Source organism: Bos mutus, chromosome 9 (genome assembly GCF_027580195.1).
Source record: "Bos mutus isolate GX-2022 chromosome 9, NWIPB_WYAK_1.1, whole genome shotgun sequence".
NCBI lineage: Eukaryota > Metazoa > Chordata > Mammalia > Artiodactyla > Bovidae > Bos > Bos mutus.
This window is the reverse complement of record NC_091625.1, coordinates 61093261-61112205: the sequence shown is the minus strand read 5'-3', so window position 1 is coordinate 61112205 and position 18945 is coordinate 61093261. Positions and strand designations below refer to the sequence as shown.

The 18945-nt window shown below is 38.5% G+C and overlaps 1 protein-coding gene across 1 annotated transcript; it reads left to right on the top strand.

Moving 5' to 3' along the window:
* Positions 1-226: 226 nt before the first annotated feature.
* Positions 227-18300, top strand: PM20D2 (peptidase M20 domain containing 2). The gene is made up of 7 exons (XM_005889291.2): positions 227-806; positions 3195-3343; positions 7495-7637; positions 8977-9131; positions 11878-12013; positions 13049-13156; positions 13378-18300. Exons 1-7 carry the CDS (start codon positions 351-353, stop codon positions 13515-13517), a joined length of 1287 nt encoding a protein of 428 aa, XP_005889353.1. The 5' UTR covers positions 227-350; the 3' UTR covers positions 13518-18300.
* Positions 18301-18945: the final 645 nt, after the last annotated feature.

The following is an 18945-nucleotide window of genomic DNA, read 5'->3' as shown; positions in this document are numbered from 1 at the left end:
CTACTGTGGGACAGAAGCAACGACGGGCAAGGAATAATATCCTTAGAGCATAGATCAATTGTCAGGACAGCCACGAGGCCTGAGAAGAGCGGAGGAGGCGCCAGAACCGGGTTTTTCCCAGCGACCCGCGCCCGGACTGGGGGGCGGAGCACCTGCGGGCTGCAGAAGGGGCGGAGCACGTTTCGGGCGAGGCTCTGGAGGCGGGGCCGGGGGGACTCGGGGGCGGGTCTCCCGGGAGCTGTGGCGACGACCTCCGCGGACGCCGGGTGTGTACGCAGGCTCGGTGGGCCGCCGGGAGCGGCCAGCGTTCCACGGCGAGAACTGCTGACCGGTCACAGGCTGTAGGCACGATGAGACCCGGAGAGGAGCGGCCGGTGGAAGGGGGTGCCTGCGCCAGCGTCTCCGATCTGGAGCTGCTGAAGCTGCGCGCGGCGGAGTGCATCGACGCCGCGGCCGAGCGCCTGGGGGCCCTGAGCCGCGCCATCTGGAGCGAGCCCGAGCTGGCCTACGAGGAGCATCACGCCCACGGAGTGCTGACGCGCTTCTTCCAGAGCGAGACCCCGGCCGGGTCGTGGGCCGTGCAGCCGCACTACCAGCTGGCCACGGCCTTCCGCGCGGAGTGGGGGTCGCCGGGGGGCTGGGCGGCACCGCGCCCGCTGCACCTGGGCTTTCTATGCGAGTACGACGCGCTGCCCGGCATCGGGCACGCCTGCGGCCACAACCTGATCGCCGAGGTCGGGGCGGCGGCCGCCCTGGGCATGAAGGGGGCCCTGGAGAGCCTCGCCGGACTGCCTCTGCCGGTGAAGGTGAGGTGGGACCCGGGAGTGGGGCTCTCTTTGCCTGCCCAGTCCGGGACCGACCGGAGAAGGGCGGCAGCTGGCGCTTCCCTTGCGCATCAGTCCCTTCCCACCCCGGGGCAGGTGTAAGAGACAGCGCTCGATGTCCTGGCCTTTGCTATAGTGGGCAGAATCCCTGGATCAAAATCAGTAGTTCATGAGTTGCAGACCTAGCGACATTTTACAGATTTTTGCTTTTTCTCTCCTGTATGTGAAGTGAAGTCAGTCAGTCGTGTTCGACTCTTTGTGACCCCACGGACTGTAGCCTACCAGGCTTCTCCGTCCATGGGATTTTCCAGGCAAGAGTACTGGAGTGGATTGCCATTTCGTTCTCTAGGGGATCTTCCCTACCCAGGGATCGAACCCGGATCCCCCACATTGTGGGCAGATGCTTTTACCGTCTGAGCCAGGGAAGTTTCTCCTGTATAGTTGTAAACAATTGAGTTGACTTTCTCCCTTAGGAAAGAACCTTAGAACCAAGCCTGGTTTTCGTGATGGCTTATTTTTGGTAATGGGACAATCGCAATTGGCTGACAAGCTTGTGCAAGCTCTAGAAGGAAGTAGTTATTGTAGGGAGACCTGCAGACCCTCCTTGTTAGACTCCAAAAATTTTTTTTTTGTTTGTGGCAGTTCTAGAAGCTGTTGTGATTAGAATCATTGGAGTTTGGATAGGAAATGTTCAGCCAGTAGAACTACAAAACTTCTAGAAGTATACAGAAAATGGGAAGAGAGTGACCATTAAGAACATAGATGAGTTGATCCTTAAGTCTTAAAGTTTATTTCGTGATTTTAAGAAATTAACTCGAAATTAAACAGGGAAATGTTGTTTATGTTAGCCGTGCTGCTGCTGCTGCTGCTGCTAAGTCGCTTCAGTCGTGTCTGACTCTGTGCGACCCCATAGACGGCAGCCCACCAGGTGGGCAAGTTTAATCTTGTGTTACTCTGTTTTTCCAAATTGTATATTCTTCATTCTGTGAGCTAAGATTCAGTCAGCACCATTCCGGTTAAGGGGAAGACTAGTGTTATATTTCATATTCTTTAGCCCATTTTTTTCCAGCGTCAGTAACCTTTCTCTTTTATTCTAACAGTTCCATCTTTTGTGGCTTTTTCTGTTTAGCTGCCTTCTCTTTTCTGCCTCTGATTGGGCCATTGTTTTTCATCTGGCTAGGATTTTGTTTTGTTTGGGGGAGGAGGTGTCCTTTGCTGTTGCATGAAACACTGGAGAGGTTTAGCTTTAACCAGGTTTATGAAAGGTTCAGAGAAGTCAGCAAGATTTAACCTGAAAAGTCATCAGATTTCTTGAGTCAAAGATTAAGAGTAAAAAGCAGCTTAATATAAGAGTTTGGATGCCTGGAAGTATACACACTTCTGATTTTGAATCTTAATACTCAGATTTAGAAGGTTATCTGTCTTACCTGAAAATGGAGTTTTATGTTGATTCTCTTTGCAAGCCAAGACTTTTTCCAGCTTGTTTCATTGTGTTCTTGTACGTGACCTTGAAAGTGTATTAGTTGTTTATAGATAATTTGTCTTTACTTTTAAAAATTGTTTGAAGAAGTTAAAGTTTAAATATCAAAGTAAAATGTTTATTCTGTAAAGTTCTCTTTTGTTTAATTAGGTGTTTGGTGACCAATAAATCTGCCTGGTTGAGCTGGTGGAATCGAATTAGTAAGTTTGTGTAACAGTTGGCCATTTCTAACTGTGGTATTAAGATTTATTTAATATTTTTCATAAAGGATTAATGTGTTAAGACCTTTTAAAGAGGTAGTTTAGTAAAGAAACAAAGTTCAGGCCTGAAGGTCAGGGTATCTATCCCAGCTCTGCCTTAAGACTTGCTCTGTGACCTGGGGCAAGACACTTGACTCCGTGCCTCAAAACCACCTTTCTTAAAATGATGACAAGAATCTCTTACCTACCTCACAGGGTTGTTGTGAGGATAACTAGTAACTAAAAAGTTCCTTACAGTAAAGTGATTATGAATCATTATATACATATACTAAAAGATAATCAAATAAAAGCTTTAAGAAATAAGTCCTAAATAATTTTGAGGGACTTAGTATATAGTACTTATCTTTTTTCATCTTTGACATTAGTTATATAAAATTGTGTTAGAAGATTGGGAAAAATTTCCTGTAGAGGTTTTAGTACATACTCTGCAATAAATTGGTATAATAATGTCAACTGCAAGTTTGTGATTAATTTAGCACCATATATTTATGCCCACTGCATAATTTAAGAGTCAGAGAACAAAATCTCTCTTCATAGTTTGATGTAGATTGTGGATATATATGCAAGGAAATCTGACTGACATTTCCTACTAGGAATTTTTGTCCCTCTGACACAGTTATTTCTTTCTAGGTAATTGTCCTGGGAACCCCTGCAGAGGAAGATGGTGGTGGCAAAATTGATTTAATTGAAGCCGGGGCTTTCAAAAATCTTGATGTTGTTTTTATGGCCCATCCATCTCAAGAGAATGCTGCTTATCTACCTGATGTTGCTGAACATGAGTGAGTAATCAAGTTGAAAGAAACTTCTTATTTATTTTGGTACCTGGGTGCATCATTGAAGTGGTTTAAATTTTTACATCAGAAGTTTCACCATAATAGTTAATGGTCCAGTTAGTAGTCTGGTTCCAAGGAGCCACTGCTCAGGTGCTTCAGGAAAACCCTACATTCTCTGCAGTATCTAGAGAGTAATAGAGGAAACAACCCAGCAGGGCTAGTGATAGTTCAGTGCTAAGGATAGTTCAGTTAACCTACCTCTCTGCATCCCCTGTTTTCAGAGGGTGAGTATTTTAACTGTCCTGGTGTCTTCGGCCTTATCACCAGAAATTGGTGTTGTGACAGAAGGAAGAATCTTTCGTCTTTGGTTTCAAGGATGATGTATAGTAGTACACCTCTGGAAAACTTTAGAGATTAGAAATCTCTGCCAATGCCTCTGGCTAGAAGGGGCCAGTGGCTGCAGGCAGGCTTCCCAGTCCATTAGCCTTCTAGGATTTAGGGTTAGGTAGGTTTATTGGCCTTGATCCTGAAGTCAGCCCTTTTGGCCTCAGGCCTTTTCTTAGTATCTGACTTCTTAGATTTTCATTGGCCATCTTCTAAGGTGGAAAGAGAACAAGAACAAAAATTTTAAAAAATTACTCATCTATTTACGCTAAAAATCTGTAACAATAAATAAACCACTGTGTCCCTATTACTCACCTTCCCCACATCCTGTCCTTTTCTAGAGATATATATTCTTCCAGAACTTTTAGGGTGTATTAATAGCCATAAAATAGGTACATGTATAAATTAAATTTTAAAGGAGGATTTCCCCAAAAATATTCTTCTAAATATATTGTTGATCTTGCTCTTGCTTTTTAAATTAAACAATATGTCTTGAATATCATTCCACATCACTTTTTAATACGTTTTTAAGCCTAAAATACTAATGCTAATACAAAACAAGCATTAGCATTTCTTTTCCTGTAGTTTATTGTGCTTTAATTGTACATAGATTTGAATCCTAGAAAAAATAGTGCTAGAATCCTTTTCATAAAGGACATCCTTTTCTATTTTATAATATTTATCACCAGTTTTGTTAAAATTCCAGTTTCTGAGTGATGGTGATAAGATATATATTGAGGAAATAACAAGTATCCTAAAATTTTTAAAATGTATTTTACTTGAATGCTTTTACTTGTTTTGTTTTGTTAATTGAATGTTTGGAATCAGTAAGAATTGTCATGAGCCTCCTGAATCTACTCATTTAAAAAAAAAATCTAAGTGACTTTTTATTAATTTACACATGGGTACTATTATTCAGGCTTAAAAAGTATTATCAAAGCAACTCATCTTTGTAAATAACTATTTAATATGTAATCCTTTCTTTAAACCTTCAGTTCAGTTCAGTCACTCAGTCATGTCCAACTCTTTGCAACCCCATGGACTGCAGCACTCCAGACCTTCCTGTCCATCACCAACTTCTGGAGTTTACTCAAACTCATGTCCATTGAGTCAACGATGCCATCCAGCCATCTCATCCTCTGTCGTCCCCTTCTCCTCCCGCCTTCAGTCTTTCCCAGCATCAGGGTCTTTTCAAATGAGTCAGTTCTTCGCATCAGGTGGCCAAAGTATTGGAGTTTCAGCTTCAGCATCAGTCCTTCCAATGAATATTCAGGACTGATCTCCTTTAGAATGGACTGGTTGGATCTCCTTGCAGTCCAAGGGACTCTTCAAGAGTCTTCTCTAACACCACAGTTCAAAAGCATCAATTCTTTGGCGCTCAGCTTTCTTTATAGTCCAACTCTCACATCCACACATGACTACTGGAAAAACCATAGCTTTGACTAGACGGACCTTTGTTGGCAAAGCAATGTCTCTTCTTTTTAATATGATGTCTAGGTTGGTCATAACTTTCCTTCTGAGGAGTAAGCGTCTTTTAATTTCATGGCTGCAGTCACCATCTACAGTGATTTTGGAGTCCAAAAAAATAAAGTCTGACACTGTTTCCCATCTATTTGCCATGAAGTGATGGGACCAGATGCCATGATCTTCGTTTTCTGAATGTTGAGCTTTAAGCCAACTTTTTCACTCTCCTCTTTCACTTTCATCAAGAGGCTCTTTAGTTTTTCGCTTTCTGCCAGAAGGGTGGTATCATCTGCATATCTGAGGCTACTGATATTTCTTCCGGCAATCTTGATTCCAGCTTGTGCTTCATTCAGCCCAGCGTTTCTCATGATGTACTCTGCATATAAGTTAAAGAAGCAGGGTGACAATATATAGCCTTGATATACTCCTTTCCCAATTTGGAACCAGTCTGTTGTTCCATGTCCAGTTCTAACTGTTGCTTCCTGACCTGCATACAGGTTTCTCAAGAGGCAGGTGAGGTGGTCTGGTATTCCCATCTCTTTCAGAATTTTCCACAGTTTATTGTGATCCACACAATCAAAGGCTTTGGCATAGTCAATAAAGCAGAAGTAGATGTTTTTCTGAAACTCTCTTGCTTTTTCGATGATCCAGTGGATGTTGGCAATTTGATCTCTGGTTCCTCTGCCTTTTCTAAAACCAGCTTGAACATTTGGAAATTCATGGTTCACGTATTGCTGAAGCCTGGGTTGGAGAATTTTGAGCATTACTTTACTATTGTGTGAGATGAGTGCAATTGTGCAGTAGTTTGAGCATTCTTTGGCATTGCCTTTCTTTGGGATTGGAATGAAAACTGACCTTTTCCAGTCCTGTGGCCACTGCTGAGTTTTCCAAATTTGCTGGCATATTGAGTGCAGCATTTTCACAGCATCATCTTTTAGGATTTGAAATGGTTCAACTGGAATTCCATCACCTCCACTAGCTTTGTTCATAGTGATGCTTTCTAAGGCCCACTTGACTTCACATTCCAGAATATCTGGCTCTAGGTTGGTGATCACACCATTGTGATTATCTGGGTCATGAAGGTCTTTTTTGTATAGTTCTTCTGTGTATTCTTGCCACCTCTTCTTAATATCTTCTGCCTCTGTTAGGTCCATACCATTTCTGTCCTTTATTATACCCATCTTTGCATGAAATGTTCCCTTGGTATCTCTAATTTTCTTGAAGAAATCTCTAGACTTTCCCATTCTGTTGTTTTCCTCTATTTCTTTGCATTGATCACTGAGAAAGGCTTTCTTATCTCTCCTTGCTATTCTTTGGAATTCTGCATTCAAATGGGTATATCTTTCCTTTTCTCCTTTGCCTTTTGCTTCTCTTCTATTCACAGCTATTTGTAAGGTCTCCTCAGACAACCGTTTTGCCTTTTTGCATTTCTTTTCCATGGGAATGGTCTTGATCCCTGCCTGCTGTACAGTGTCACAAACCTCCATCCATAGTTCTTCAGGCCCTCTGTCTGTCAGATCTAATCCCTTGAAATTTGTTTTTTATTGTATCTGAGTAGTTAGACTAGCATGAGAACTATTTGAAAGTGAGAAAACAGTGTATAAAATTTTAAGGCTTTAGTGATACGGGTATTCTGGAACATTAATAAAGTATTGATCAGGAACAGCTGACTTAAAGCAATAGTATTTATAAAATTGTGAGTTTAATCTGATTTTTAGAGGTTTTCTTAACCCATTTCAAATATTATATCCTGGGAAATCTCTGGTAGTCCACTGGTTAGAACTCTGTGCACTCACTGCTGAGGGCACAGAATTTGATCCCTCCTCAGAGAGCTAAAAATCCATAAGCGGGGTAGCTCTGCAAAAAAAAAAAAAAATAAAAACCCACACACACAAAAAAGTGACCTCCTTTTTGTCTTTCCTTGACCTTTCCCCACCCCTAAGACAGAATTATCTGAGTTTCTGCAGACCTTTGATAGAGAACTGTCACAATACAGTGTAGAAGACAGGAGCCATCTTTTTTGTAATACCAGCACTTAATACAGTATTGGATTGTTTATTTAAGTTTAATGGTGTACAGATTTAATTTGAAGAGGAGTTTGAGCAAAATTCTTTTTTGGACTGCCTTCTTTGTGTTAGTTCCTGTTTTACATGTAAATTAGAACTAAAATATGTAAATTGATACATTATTGCTACAAATAATTTGCAAATAAAAATTCCAGCAGTGTGAATTAATTTTGAATAATGATTGGATTTTCTTTGTTTAGTGATATTGAAAAAAGTAATCCCTAATGATGTTTTATTTCCTAGTGTGACTGTGAAGTACTACGGTAAAGCGTCTCATGCTGCTGCTTATCCCTGGGAAGGGCTGAATGCATTAGATGCTGCTGTCCTCGCTTACAACAATCTGTCTGTGTTAAGACAGCAACTGAAACCAACCTGGAGAGTTCATGGTACAAATGTCAGATACTTTGGGTAATAGATGGTGCTTAATATATTTGAGTGCAATACAATTCTTTAATAGACTATTTGATGAAAAAAATTAGGGTTTAAAACAAATACATAAATTTTTTTAAATGTAAAAAAAATTGGGGACATTTTATGTACTGTATGAATATTCAAAAAATTTTTTAACATTTTCAGAAATTCCTGGGGCAGGATAGTAGATGTTTGTTTACATGTGGTTAAGATTATTTGTACATAAATAGTATGGTCATTTTGAGTATTAGAACTGATGTTTTTATGTAAAGGATATATGTTCTTTCTGTTGGTATTTGAAAGTTAGAACTTGATTTCCCAGTTATCCTGTTTCTTGATAACAAAATTTCATTGTTTTCTCATTTAAAAAAAATTGATGGTTACTGGTTTTATATATTCAAGTGCTGTTAATCCTAAGTAAACGTATTACGCATAATTTAAAATTATGTGTAGCACTTTAATGTAAATACAGTAATAAAGTACTGTCTTGAAGTTGCAGATTTATTTTTTAGTTTCTTTCCTTATGCTTTGGGAAAGTATTCTACTTCAAATCTCTTCTTTACCCGATTTTGCTGTTCTCTAAAATTAGTTCGTAACTGCACTTTTACCAATTTTCTACTTTAGTGTCTTTAAAAGGACCAAACATGAATATGTAAAAATACTTTTTAAAAAAAGCAGGTCATAAAATATTAGGCTTTGCTTATTTATTTTAGTTATTATTTTGAATGGATACATCTTCCTTCTCAGTGTAGTTCCAAATAAATGCATTTGTTTTGACAGCTGAGAGTATACTTTGTGATCTTTGATTTGTATTGGTTTCTTATTGACATAAAAATATTCTCAAATATTTCCCCAGAGCCAAACGCCATTTAAAGTGGGATTCCTAAGATATGAGGGTAATTATAGAACCTCATACCATTGGGGTTTTTCCTTATGTCAAAAGTTTAGCAAAATATACAACTGTGAGAAAGCCCACTGAAATAAAACTCCCTTTCAGAAGGCTAACAATACTTGTAAAAATTTCTGACAGTTTCTTTTTAGTCAAGAATCATAATTTATTAACATCATGTAAATTCCTCAGGCTAAAGTACATACAGACAGTTATTTTATTTTTCCTGTTAGCCAGTAAGTATCCCACAATGCATAGAAACTTGAATAACATCAAAATCTTGATTGGTATATATGTGAAGGTAATAAGTTTAAACTATTTTTCTGTATATTTGTTTTGGCTGAAAAACTTTATGGTTGTATTTAAACTAAAGGAATGGTCTCCAAGCTCCAAGTTCAATTCCAGTAATTTGGTTCTTTTTATAGGTATAATAAAAAATGGTGGTGTAAAACCCAATATCATTCCCTCTTATTCTGAGTTAATCTATTACTTCCGTGCACCCTCAATGAAAGAACTTCCAGTTTTGACCAAAAAGGCAGAAGATTGCTTCAGAGCTGCAGCTTTGGCTACTGGGTGCACAGTAAGAACTTTTAAGAGTTAATCTAAGTTATAATCAGAAGTATATATGTGGGCTGGGACTGTCTATATTAAGTTACATTAGAACCTAATTTTGCCTTGCTTTCATTTGGCAGTGTCTTGAATATGCAAAAATCAGTTGATTTGAAAGTCTTTCATTCTTATTTATTTTACTCGGTGTTCGCACAGGGAAGACCACAGTTGTCTTATCACACAGGACTTAGAATAACTGGTATTGCTGAGCTAGAATCCCTGCCTTTCTGCAAGTTATATTTTTCCTTATTGGCAGTTATGCTTTTAGAATTGCTCTATATAGTTGCTATGAAGGCAACTTTATGGCAAAATCAGCCAAACCTATCTTTTGTTTTTATTCCTCCTGTCACAGTTACCGCTTTTGATACCGTATTTTACACCTTTTTCTTTTGTGTGTCCCTTAACTCATTACTATAGTTACACATGATTTTGCTACTTTTGTCTTTTAACCTTCCTACTAGCTTTAAAGTGGTTGATCTACTACTTTTACCATGTATTTACCTTTGGCAATGAGATTTTTCCTTTTGTAATTTTCATATTTTCAATCATGGCCTTTTTTTTTTTTTTTTGCTTAAACAGTCCTTCAGACATTTCTTAGAAAGTTGGGGCTTTGTGATACTGAACTCTTAGCTTTTGCTTGTTTGTGAAACTTTTGATCTCTGCTTCAAATCTGAATGAAAGCTTTGTCAGGAGGGTATTCTTGGTTGTAGGTTTCCCCTTCCATCACTTAAAGTATATTGCGCTACTCCCTCTGGCCTGCAGAGTTTCTGCTGAAAAGTCAGCTGATAGCCTTATGGGAATTCCCTTGTAGGTAACTTGTTGCTCTTCTCTTTTGCTTTTTAATATTCTGTCTTCATCTTTAATTTTTGCTGTTTAATGACAGCATGGTCCTTTTCAGGTTGATCCTGTTTGGTATTCTCTGTGTTTCCTGGACTAGATGTCTGTTTACCAGATTAGAGAAGTTTTTAGCTATTATGTCTTCAAGTATGTTCTCTGCTCCTCTCTCTCTCTTCTCCTTTTGGGATCCCTATAATACAAATGTTAATACTCTCGATGTTGTCCCAAAGGGTTCTTAAACTGTCTTCATTTTTAAAAATTCATTTTTCTTTTTTCTTTTCAGCTTGAGTGATTATCACTACTTTGTCTTCCACTTTGCTCATCTGTTACTCTGTATCATTTAATCTACTGTTGATTTCTTATAGTGTATTTCTTATTTCAGTTACTGTATTGTTTAGCTCTGTGTAGTTCTTTTTTATATTTTCCAACTCTTTGTTTAAAACTGCTCTTTCTGTTCATCCATTCTTCTCCTGAGTTCTTTGAGCATATTTATGATTATTACTTTAAATATCTTATCAGATAGATTGCTTATCTCCTCTTATACTTAAATAGTCATTTAATAATTTTTATGTTTTGGCTGACTTATAGTATCTGTTGGGCTTCCCTGGTAGCTCAGCTCATAAAGAATCCACCTGCAATGTGGGAGACCTGGGTTCAATCCCTGGGTTGGGAAGATCCTCTGGAGAAGGGAACAGCTACCAACTCCAGTATTCTGGCCTGGAGAATTCCTTGGAGTCACAAAGAGTCAGACACAACTGTGTGACTTTGTTTAGATTTTCATTGTTTCTAACTTAGATGTTGCTAAGAGTAAAATAATTATTATCTCTGCCATTTTATAATTGGTTTTTGCTAATGTTATTGGAATTATCTTTAGTTTGTGGGAATATTGCCCATTTTTTATTTAATAAAATCTAAATCTGTAAATCCTCTTAACTGGGCACATGTAAACTGCTTCTGTATCTTAATGCACTGAAATTAATAAATGAGGACCATAGTCAACCCCTCCACACTGTGGATCTTCTGTCTTTCTCTTAAAGTACTTCATACCTTTCAGACCAGGTAGTGGTGTCAGTGTCAGTTTGTATACTACTGCTGCTGCTAAGTCGCTTCAGTCGTGCCCAACTCTGTGTGACCCCATAGACAGCAGCCCACCAGGCTCCGTCGTCCCTGGGATTCTCCAGGCAAGAACACTGGAGTGGGTTGCCATTTCCTTCTCCAATGCAGGAAAGTGAAAAGTGAAAGTGAAGTCGCTCAGTTGTGCCCGATTTTTAGGGACCCTATGGACTGAGGCCCACCAGGCTCCTCCGTCCGTGGGATTCTCCAGGCAAGAATACTGGAGTGGGGTGCCATTGCCTTCTCCAATGCAGGAAAGTGAAAAGTGAAAGTGAAGTCGCTCAGTTGTGTCCAACTCTTAGCGATCCCATGGACTGCAGCCTACCAGGCTCCTCTGTCCATGGGGTTTTCCAGGCTGAAAATTAGTAAATCTTGATTTGTCTTTTAGGGGCTGTAGCCTAGAGCAGTGTTTCTTATGTGGCTTTGGGACCACCTGCATCAAAATTACTTGGGGGTGCTGGTTAAAGTGGAGATTCCTGGCTGCCCCCACTCCTGGTTTAGGTGACTGAAACTGAGACTACTGGTTGGTAGAACTAGGTGACCTTGTGTGCTTTGGTGCGTGTAAAGCATAAAGGAGATAGGGTCCTAGGAACTCCCATTATAGAAAAATGTGTTTTTTTTAAAGTAAAGATTTGAGAGAGTTTATATCCTGAAGGGAAGGCGCCTCCTTTTAAAACCTCTTTCTGTTAGAGAACCAGTGCTGATTTGAAAATTAGATCGTGAATTCAAATTTCTTAATTTTAAATTTGTGTTATAATTTTTATTAGGTGGAAATTAACGGTGGAGCACATGATTATTACAATGTTCTTCCCAATAAGAGTCTGTGGAAAGCTTATGTTGAAAATGGAAAAAAGCTGGGAATAGACTTCATTTCAGAAGATGCTATGTTCAGTGGCCCTTCAGGTAATTAAGTTCTTTCAGACATACCATGCTGTTTGAGGAAGGGAACTACCATCCAAGGTTAAATGGTTTTGCTTAACAACTTTGGAGGTTGGGGGAAGTATTGCTTATGCTTTTTAATGACACTTTTTTACAAACTTAGTGGTTAGGAGAAAGACATTAAAGAACTCTTCAGTGAATGTAGAATGTCATGTGAACAGATTTGCTTTTAGAAACAGCCAACCTACTCTTGGCTTTATATTCTAAGTGTTTCTAGTGTTTAAATTTGCTTAGTTCTAATTTTTAAGTAAGCTACTTAAAGGGGAAATCAAATTTTAATTCATTCTCAGTTATCAGTAAACAGGTTACTAAGGACTTGGCTATATGGGGACATTTTCAGTTTCTGAGAAATAACAAACAACTATTAGAATTTAAACATGCATAAGTATATCAGGTTATTTTAGGGTTTTTTTGTGTGCTTTAAAGAGCATTATTGTTAACATGTTTACATGTTAGAAATGTATCTCCTAAAATATGGTAGATATTGATGATGTAGACTCAGGGGGACTTGGAGATAAAAACAGGGTGTTGATGTCATTCAACGAGATAAGAGTTCAAGGGAAGAGCAGGCTGAAGTAGGGTGGGTTGGTATAAATTATTCATTTGTTAAATTTGAGGTCTTCATAGGACTTCTCAGGAAAGCTGTTCAATAGCCTATTCCAAAAGTTGTCTAGGGTGAGACTAGGTTGTTAACACATGAGAGGTGATTGAAGACATAGGTTTCAATGTTGAGGAGGTTGCCTGAGGACACAGAGGAAGGAGTAACCCAGAGATGAAGCCCTAGGGATCACCAGTGCTCAGGAAACAGGCGACAGAAGTGACTAGAGAGGGAGTCATAGAGAAAGCCAGTCAGTAGAGAGTGGAGTCATGGAAACCAAAAGGGTAGAGAATTTCTGGAAGGGAAGGAGTTATAAATCATGTCAGATGTATAGAGATTAAGGTACATGTGCTCTGTTGGACTAGCAATTAAAAATTCATGATTTGTCTTACCTTTCCAAGGATCTACCGATTTTGGAAATGTTTCTTTTGTGGTTCCCGGGATTCATCCATATTTTTACATTGGGTCTAATGCCTTGAATCATACAGAACAATATACTGAAGCTGCAGGTAAGTGTTGATGTTTTGACATGAGCTCTTTTTGTAGTAGTAGCTGCCCTTCTAACTGCTCAGTTTAGCCCATTATCACTTCTTTACTGAACACCTCAGGAAATACTGTATTGTGGTGGTCAGTTGGAGAGGCCATTTAGATATTGAGAGCTAACCTGAAAACGAATAAATTAGGTGTAATACATATGAAATTACCTTTATTTAACTTCTCTCCTCTTTAGGATCACAAGAAGCTCAGTTCTACACTTTGAGAACAGCCAAAGCTCTGGCAATGACTGCATTGGATGTTATTTTTAAACCAGAGTTGCTGGAAAGAATCAGAGAGGACTTCAGATTGAAACTAGAAGAAGAAAAGTTTTAAATACAGTAGAATAAAAGGAGGGTTTAGGAGCTACTTACAGATCATTCAGAAGAAGTGATAATTTTTTTCCTGTAATCTTTTTTAATGAGCGAGGAGGGCATGGCTTGTTTTTCAGTCTTAAAGGAGTCAAATTCCTCTTACCTGAAAAGTGAGGACATGATGTGGAAAAAACATATTACCTCATATCTACAGTGAAAATTTCGCAAATCTGTGTCTGATGAAATTGTGACCTTTCAGAGCTGGCATTTCATAAACAACCTGGATGACACATGGTTTATTGGTGATAATATTTTATAAAGCCATATGTTGTGTGAGTGTATTTTAAAAGATCCAAGAGATTTCAGGCTTTACATTCATAATGGGCACATGAAGAGATATTTTTGGTATTGGTTGGTAACACGTGTTCTATAAAGTTGTTTAAGAATTCCTGTTCTAAATTTAGGGAAGATTCATTTGGAATATCTGACTGTATCTGTTTCAGTCTAGAGACTCTTTTCATTGATAATAAAGGTAGGCTTTTAATCAGAAATGCTGTGGGAAACAATTAGAAACTCAGCTACAAAGAATGAGCTTAAGTTACCATTTGAAAGAAAATGAAAATGTTCTTTTTTGTATATAACCTACTCTGAGAAGTGGCAATGAAGTGCTGTTTCTCATTCCGTATTATTGTAATAGGGAAAATGGTAGATGGATAGGATTAGACTCTTCCTGTAAGGTTTTTGCTTGGTGGCCCCATGTGTCCTAGAGGAATATGGTGAGAGGAGTGATGTCTGCTTATCTTGAACGTTAATATCATGGAACTGGTCCCCTTTACCTAGCAGCCCTATTCAGGCTTCTCCTCAGAAGCTAGCCTGTCCAGCCTGAGCAAACTCGGTAGTTTATTAAATTTAGGGAACAGAATTCTAAGCCCCCTTAAACCCCATGCTAACCCAGTATAAACTAAAAAGTATTATATTAGTTTTTCCTGGTGTGACTTTCTTTGTCATGATAAAAAAATGTGAAAAGTTTCCAGTAAAACAAATATATTAAGCTGTGAGTATAGTAAAGGTCCAGGAGTCTTTATTTTAAAGAGAGTCCTCAAATTTGAGTCATAAGCATTCCAAAAACGGAAGGGGGGAAGAGAGCAAAGTGAGCATTTGGTCTCAGCTGTAAGCAGGTCAGTTTGTATGCTCTAACACTTTGGCTTCTCATTTGGAAAGTTAGATTTGATCCCTTATCCTTATAGTCTTTTAAACCTCTATTTCCTCTTCTATCTGAAGCTATTTAAAGATAAAAGAAAGGGGAATTTGAGAGGAGAGTTAGTATTTGAGAATTGCTTTCCTTCTGTATCTGCTGTCTGCAGACTGGCCTGATTTGGCAAGCAGCCTGATTGTTTATGGCTAGCATGCTGAAAATGAGCTGTTCTTTTTTTAAAGGGAGCAGGAAGAAACAGCATCAGAGAGCAAATTGTGTGACCTGCAACACCTAAAATATTTACTGTCTGCCCCAGTCCATCCTGTATAACATAAAAACTGGTTCTCTTTGACTTACATCATATAATCAGATCTTCTCCTAGAAGAAGACTTCAAGCCTCTGGATCGAAAACACTGAGAAAGGGATTTAGACAGCAGTGCCCATAATGTGTCAGTGGTTTGTCCTCACTGGGGGTTGTGGCTCTTTCGAAGTTTGCTTTCTTGTAGTATCCAGCCTTAAGGCCGTCTCCTGTGCAAGCCACTCTTCTTAACTCTTTGTATCAGCTTTTAGAACTTGATCCTCCTTGACATTCTTTGTCTGATTTTTAAAAATCAGAGTAGATCCCTGGATCCGGAAGATCCCCTGGAGAAGGGAATGGCTACCCACTTCAGTATTCTTGCCTGGAGAATTCCATTTCCCCCTAGATCTCACCTTCACATTTTATGTTAAGTTATTTAGTATAATTCAGACTTTATTCTTTATAATTAAGACTTTTTAAATCCCTCTTCATTTTTATTTACTAGTGAGTTAATAGCCATGTTACATTAAAGCATGTAAATAAATACGTAAATAGGAGGCCAACTTGGAGACTGGGGGAGAAGGGTCAACTCGGAGAGTACGGGAGTCCTTCACACTTACCCCAAGAAAAAAATAAATAAATAAATAAATACGTAAATAAATGCTGAGTCAAAATCTCCCATCCAGAGGAATAAGTGTAGCTAATATTCGCTATGTAATTAGAATTTGGGAGACTACTTCCTTTGTGAAAGTATTAGTTGCTCAGTCGTGACAGACTCTTTGTGACACATGGACTGTAGCCCACCAGGCTCCTCTGTCCATGGGATTTCCCAGGCAAGAATACTGGAGTGGGTTGCATTCCCTTCTCCAGAGGATCTTCCCAACCCAGGGATCAAAGCCAGGTCTCCCGCATTGCAGGCAGATTCGTTACCGTTTGAGTCACCAGGGAAACACTTCTTTGTAACGGTAGTTTCTCCTTTTGGAAATAAGGTCTTTCTTTATCCTCATACTTCAGTGGCGTGTTTGTAATGTGCTAAATTTTCATAAATGTTTATACTTAGCTTAAATTATCATTGTGTTGATTGGGCCTCACATTTTAGATTAAATCTCCAAAGATTATTTGGAGGATAAATGGAGAACCACTCAATTTCAGGAGAAGTGTCACTTCTAGATAAAAAGGGTTATATATATATGTATATACATATACTCTATATATGTAAATGATGAATAATTTTAGGAGGTTGACACATGAATAAGACTTTTTCAAAATTTGGTGTCTTGTTTTTCAGAAAGGGGGCAACTAACTTCTTCTCCCAGAATTAGTTTGAATAATGACACTTGACCATCTCTTAGATTCAGTGATTGTATGTTATTCCTCTGCTCAATTATGTATTCTTTGAAGCCATTGTCTTTTCAGTATGCTTAATTTCCTTTAGGTACATTAAAACCTGACTCATTTGAAAGATAAAACAGGCCAAGCTAAGTCAGTATAAAGTTTAAAAGAATTTGACCTTTAAAATATTGAATCAACTTCTGACCTAAACTAGAGACATAGGTGGACCTGCTTGAGTATCTTGGTTTATATAGAAAATGGTTTTTTTACATGCTTTTTTTTTTTAAACTTTCACTATTCACAGGCTAAACTAAAAGCCTTTTCCTCAAATACCAACTTTTGGCTATTTTTGTTAAATTAATAGACCTAAAATGTATAATCCAGATTAATGGTTTACATTTAATAACAGATTGAACATGTGTTTTCTTTTGTGATTTAATTTTAAAAGCAGGCCTGACTGAATATGGGACCTGTATAAAACGATTATGTGGTACTACTCACTACTAGAGGGCTTCCCTGGTGGCTCAGACAGTAAAGCGTCTGCCTGCAATGCGGGAGACCCGTGTTCGATTCCTGGGTCGGGAAGATCCCCTGGAGAAGGAAATGGCAATCCACTCCAGTACTCTTGCCAGGAAAATCCCATGGATGGAGGAGCCTGATAGGCTACAGTCCATGGGGTCGAAAAGAGTCGGACATGACTGAGCGACTTCACTTTGACTCACTACCAAGTTGCTATATACTATAATAATGATTGAATGTAGCTAATATTTAGCTTGCTTCTTAAAATTCTCAGGTTCTATTAGTTTTAAAAACTACTCATATTTTATTAATTATTCAGGAATTTTTCCCTTTTAATTGCTTCTTCCTATAGCACTCATAAGGGCTGGGACATTTAGGTTAAACTAGAACACTCTTGCCTGGAAAATCCCATGGACGGAGGAGCCTGGTGGGCTGCAGTCCATGGGGCCGCTAAGAGTTGGACATGACTGAGCAACTTCACTTTCACTTTTCACTTTCATGCATTGGAGAAGGAAATGGCAACCCACTCCAATGTTCTTGTCTGGAGAATCCCAGGGACAGGGGAGCCTGATGGGCTGCCGTCTATGAGGTCGCACAGAGTCGGACACGACTGAAGTGACTTAGCAGCAGCAGCAGCAGAACATTTTCATCGGTTTGTGAATACTTATATAAACTGGAACTGTTTTGGTTTCCCACAATCCTCCAAAGGACTGTTTATTTATTAGTGAGTTGTAGTGATCTTTTCAACAGTTGAGTTTGGTAAACATTTGTCCAGGAGAGCCTACTTCTAAGCACTGGGGGTAAGGTAAAGAGTGAAATATAGTTCATGCTCCCAAACACTTGTGGTTGGTGGTAACTTCTCGTAAGATTGGCTTCATTTAAGCAACACTGGGTTTGAGGGAACACCTGAAGGCTGCTGTCTTGGAAATTTTTGAGGAAGTGTTTCTGAAATATTTTAAAATACCTGAGTTATCTCAGTCTGTTTGAATAGAAGAAATTGATATGAAAAGTCTTCTTAAAGAATGATTATCTACAAACCTGTATAATATGTTCTTTTTAGAAAACCTTTCAGATAGTTTTTATTTTATACATTTCTTACTTTTTATCTGAAGTATCTCTGGTCTTCTGGAAAATGTCCTACATAGTACTAGCCTTCAAAAGATCAAAGTAAATTTTCATTATAAAATAAGTCAATTGTCTTCCTGCTAGCCAGCAACTCTTTATAAGTGTGTAAAGTATGAAAAACTGCTTCTTTATTTTTGTTTATACTTCAGCAAGCCTTTTGCAAACAAATTATATAGTTAAGGATGATGCATTTGATATGTATGAAGTTAATATTTTCAAGTAAAATCAATCTCTACTACCATCAGATCATAGTCATTTAAAAAATATTTTAATGCATACATATATTAAAGTATGTATGAAAAAATGTATGATGTTAATAAATGTATTTATCAAATAGCAGTTGTGGTTTTTTTCAACCTATATAGGGAGTTTTGAAAATGCATGACTATAAAGCACAATTACCCAAATACAGTGTGACATAATCTTTTTTAAAAATTTATTTTTTGGAGAGGATAATCTCTTTACAATGTTGTGTTGGTTTCTGCTGTATATATTATAGTCTCTTATTCAGTATTACAGATGTTGCTTTTATACTATAATGTCATGTTATGTATATGAGAATTTAAAAAGAACAATTATTTTTGTTTAAAAACGAGTGTTTTACTAGTCTCAGATGCTGAGAAATGCCAGGACAAGTTTTACATGATAAGACATAGGTACATAATTACAGTATTGAATTTTCTTAAAAAATGTTTTTCAACTTCAGTACAAAGTCATACTGTGTAATAAATGCAACAGAGCAGATTTTTAGATTCTTATCAATGGCTAGAGAATAAGTGCCTCATATGAAAAAAATTACAAGTGTCCGTGTTTTTTTTGGTTTGAACTGGCTTTCAAAATAGAGTCCAAATCTGTTCTTTTTTTCCCAATGATTAAAATGTAAAATGAGAGACGGGGGGTGGGCGGGGCGCGTAACGCAGCTTCCGCGCATGCGCGGTGAGGCCTGTCTGACCGACCTTCAGCAGGGCCGGCGTCACCATG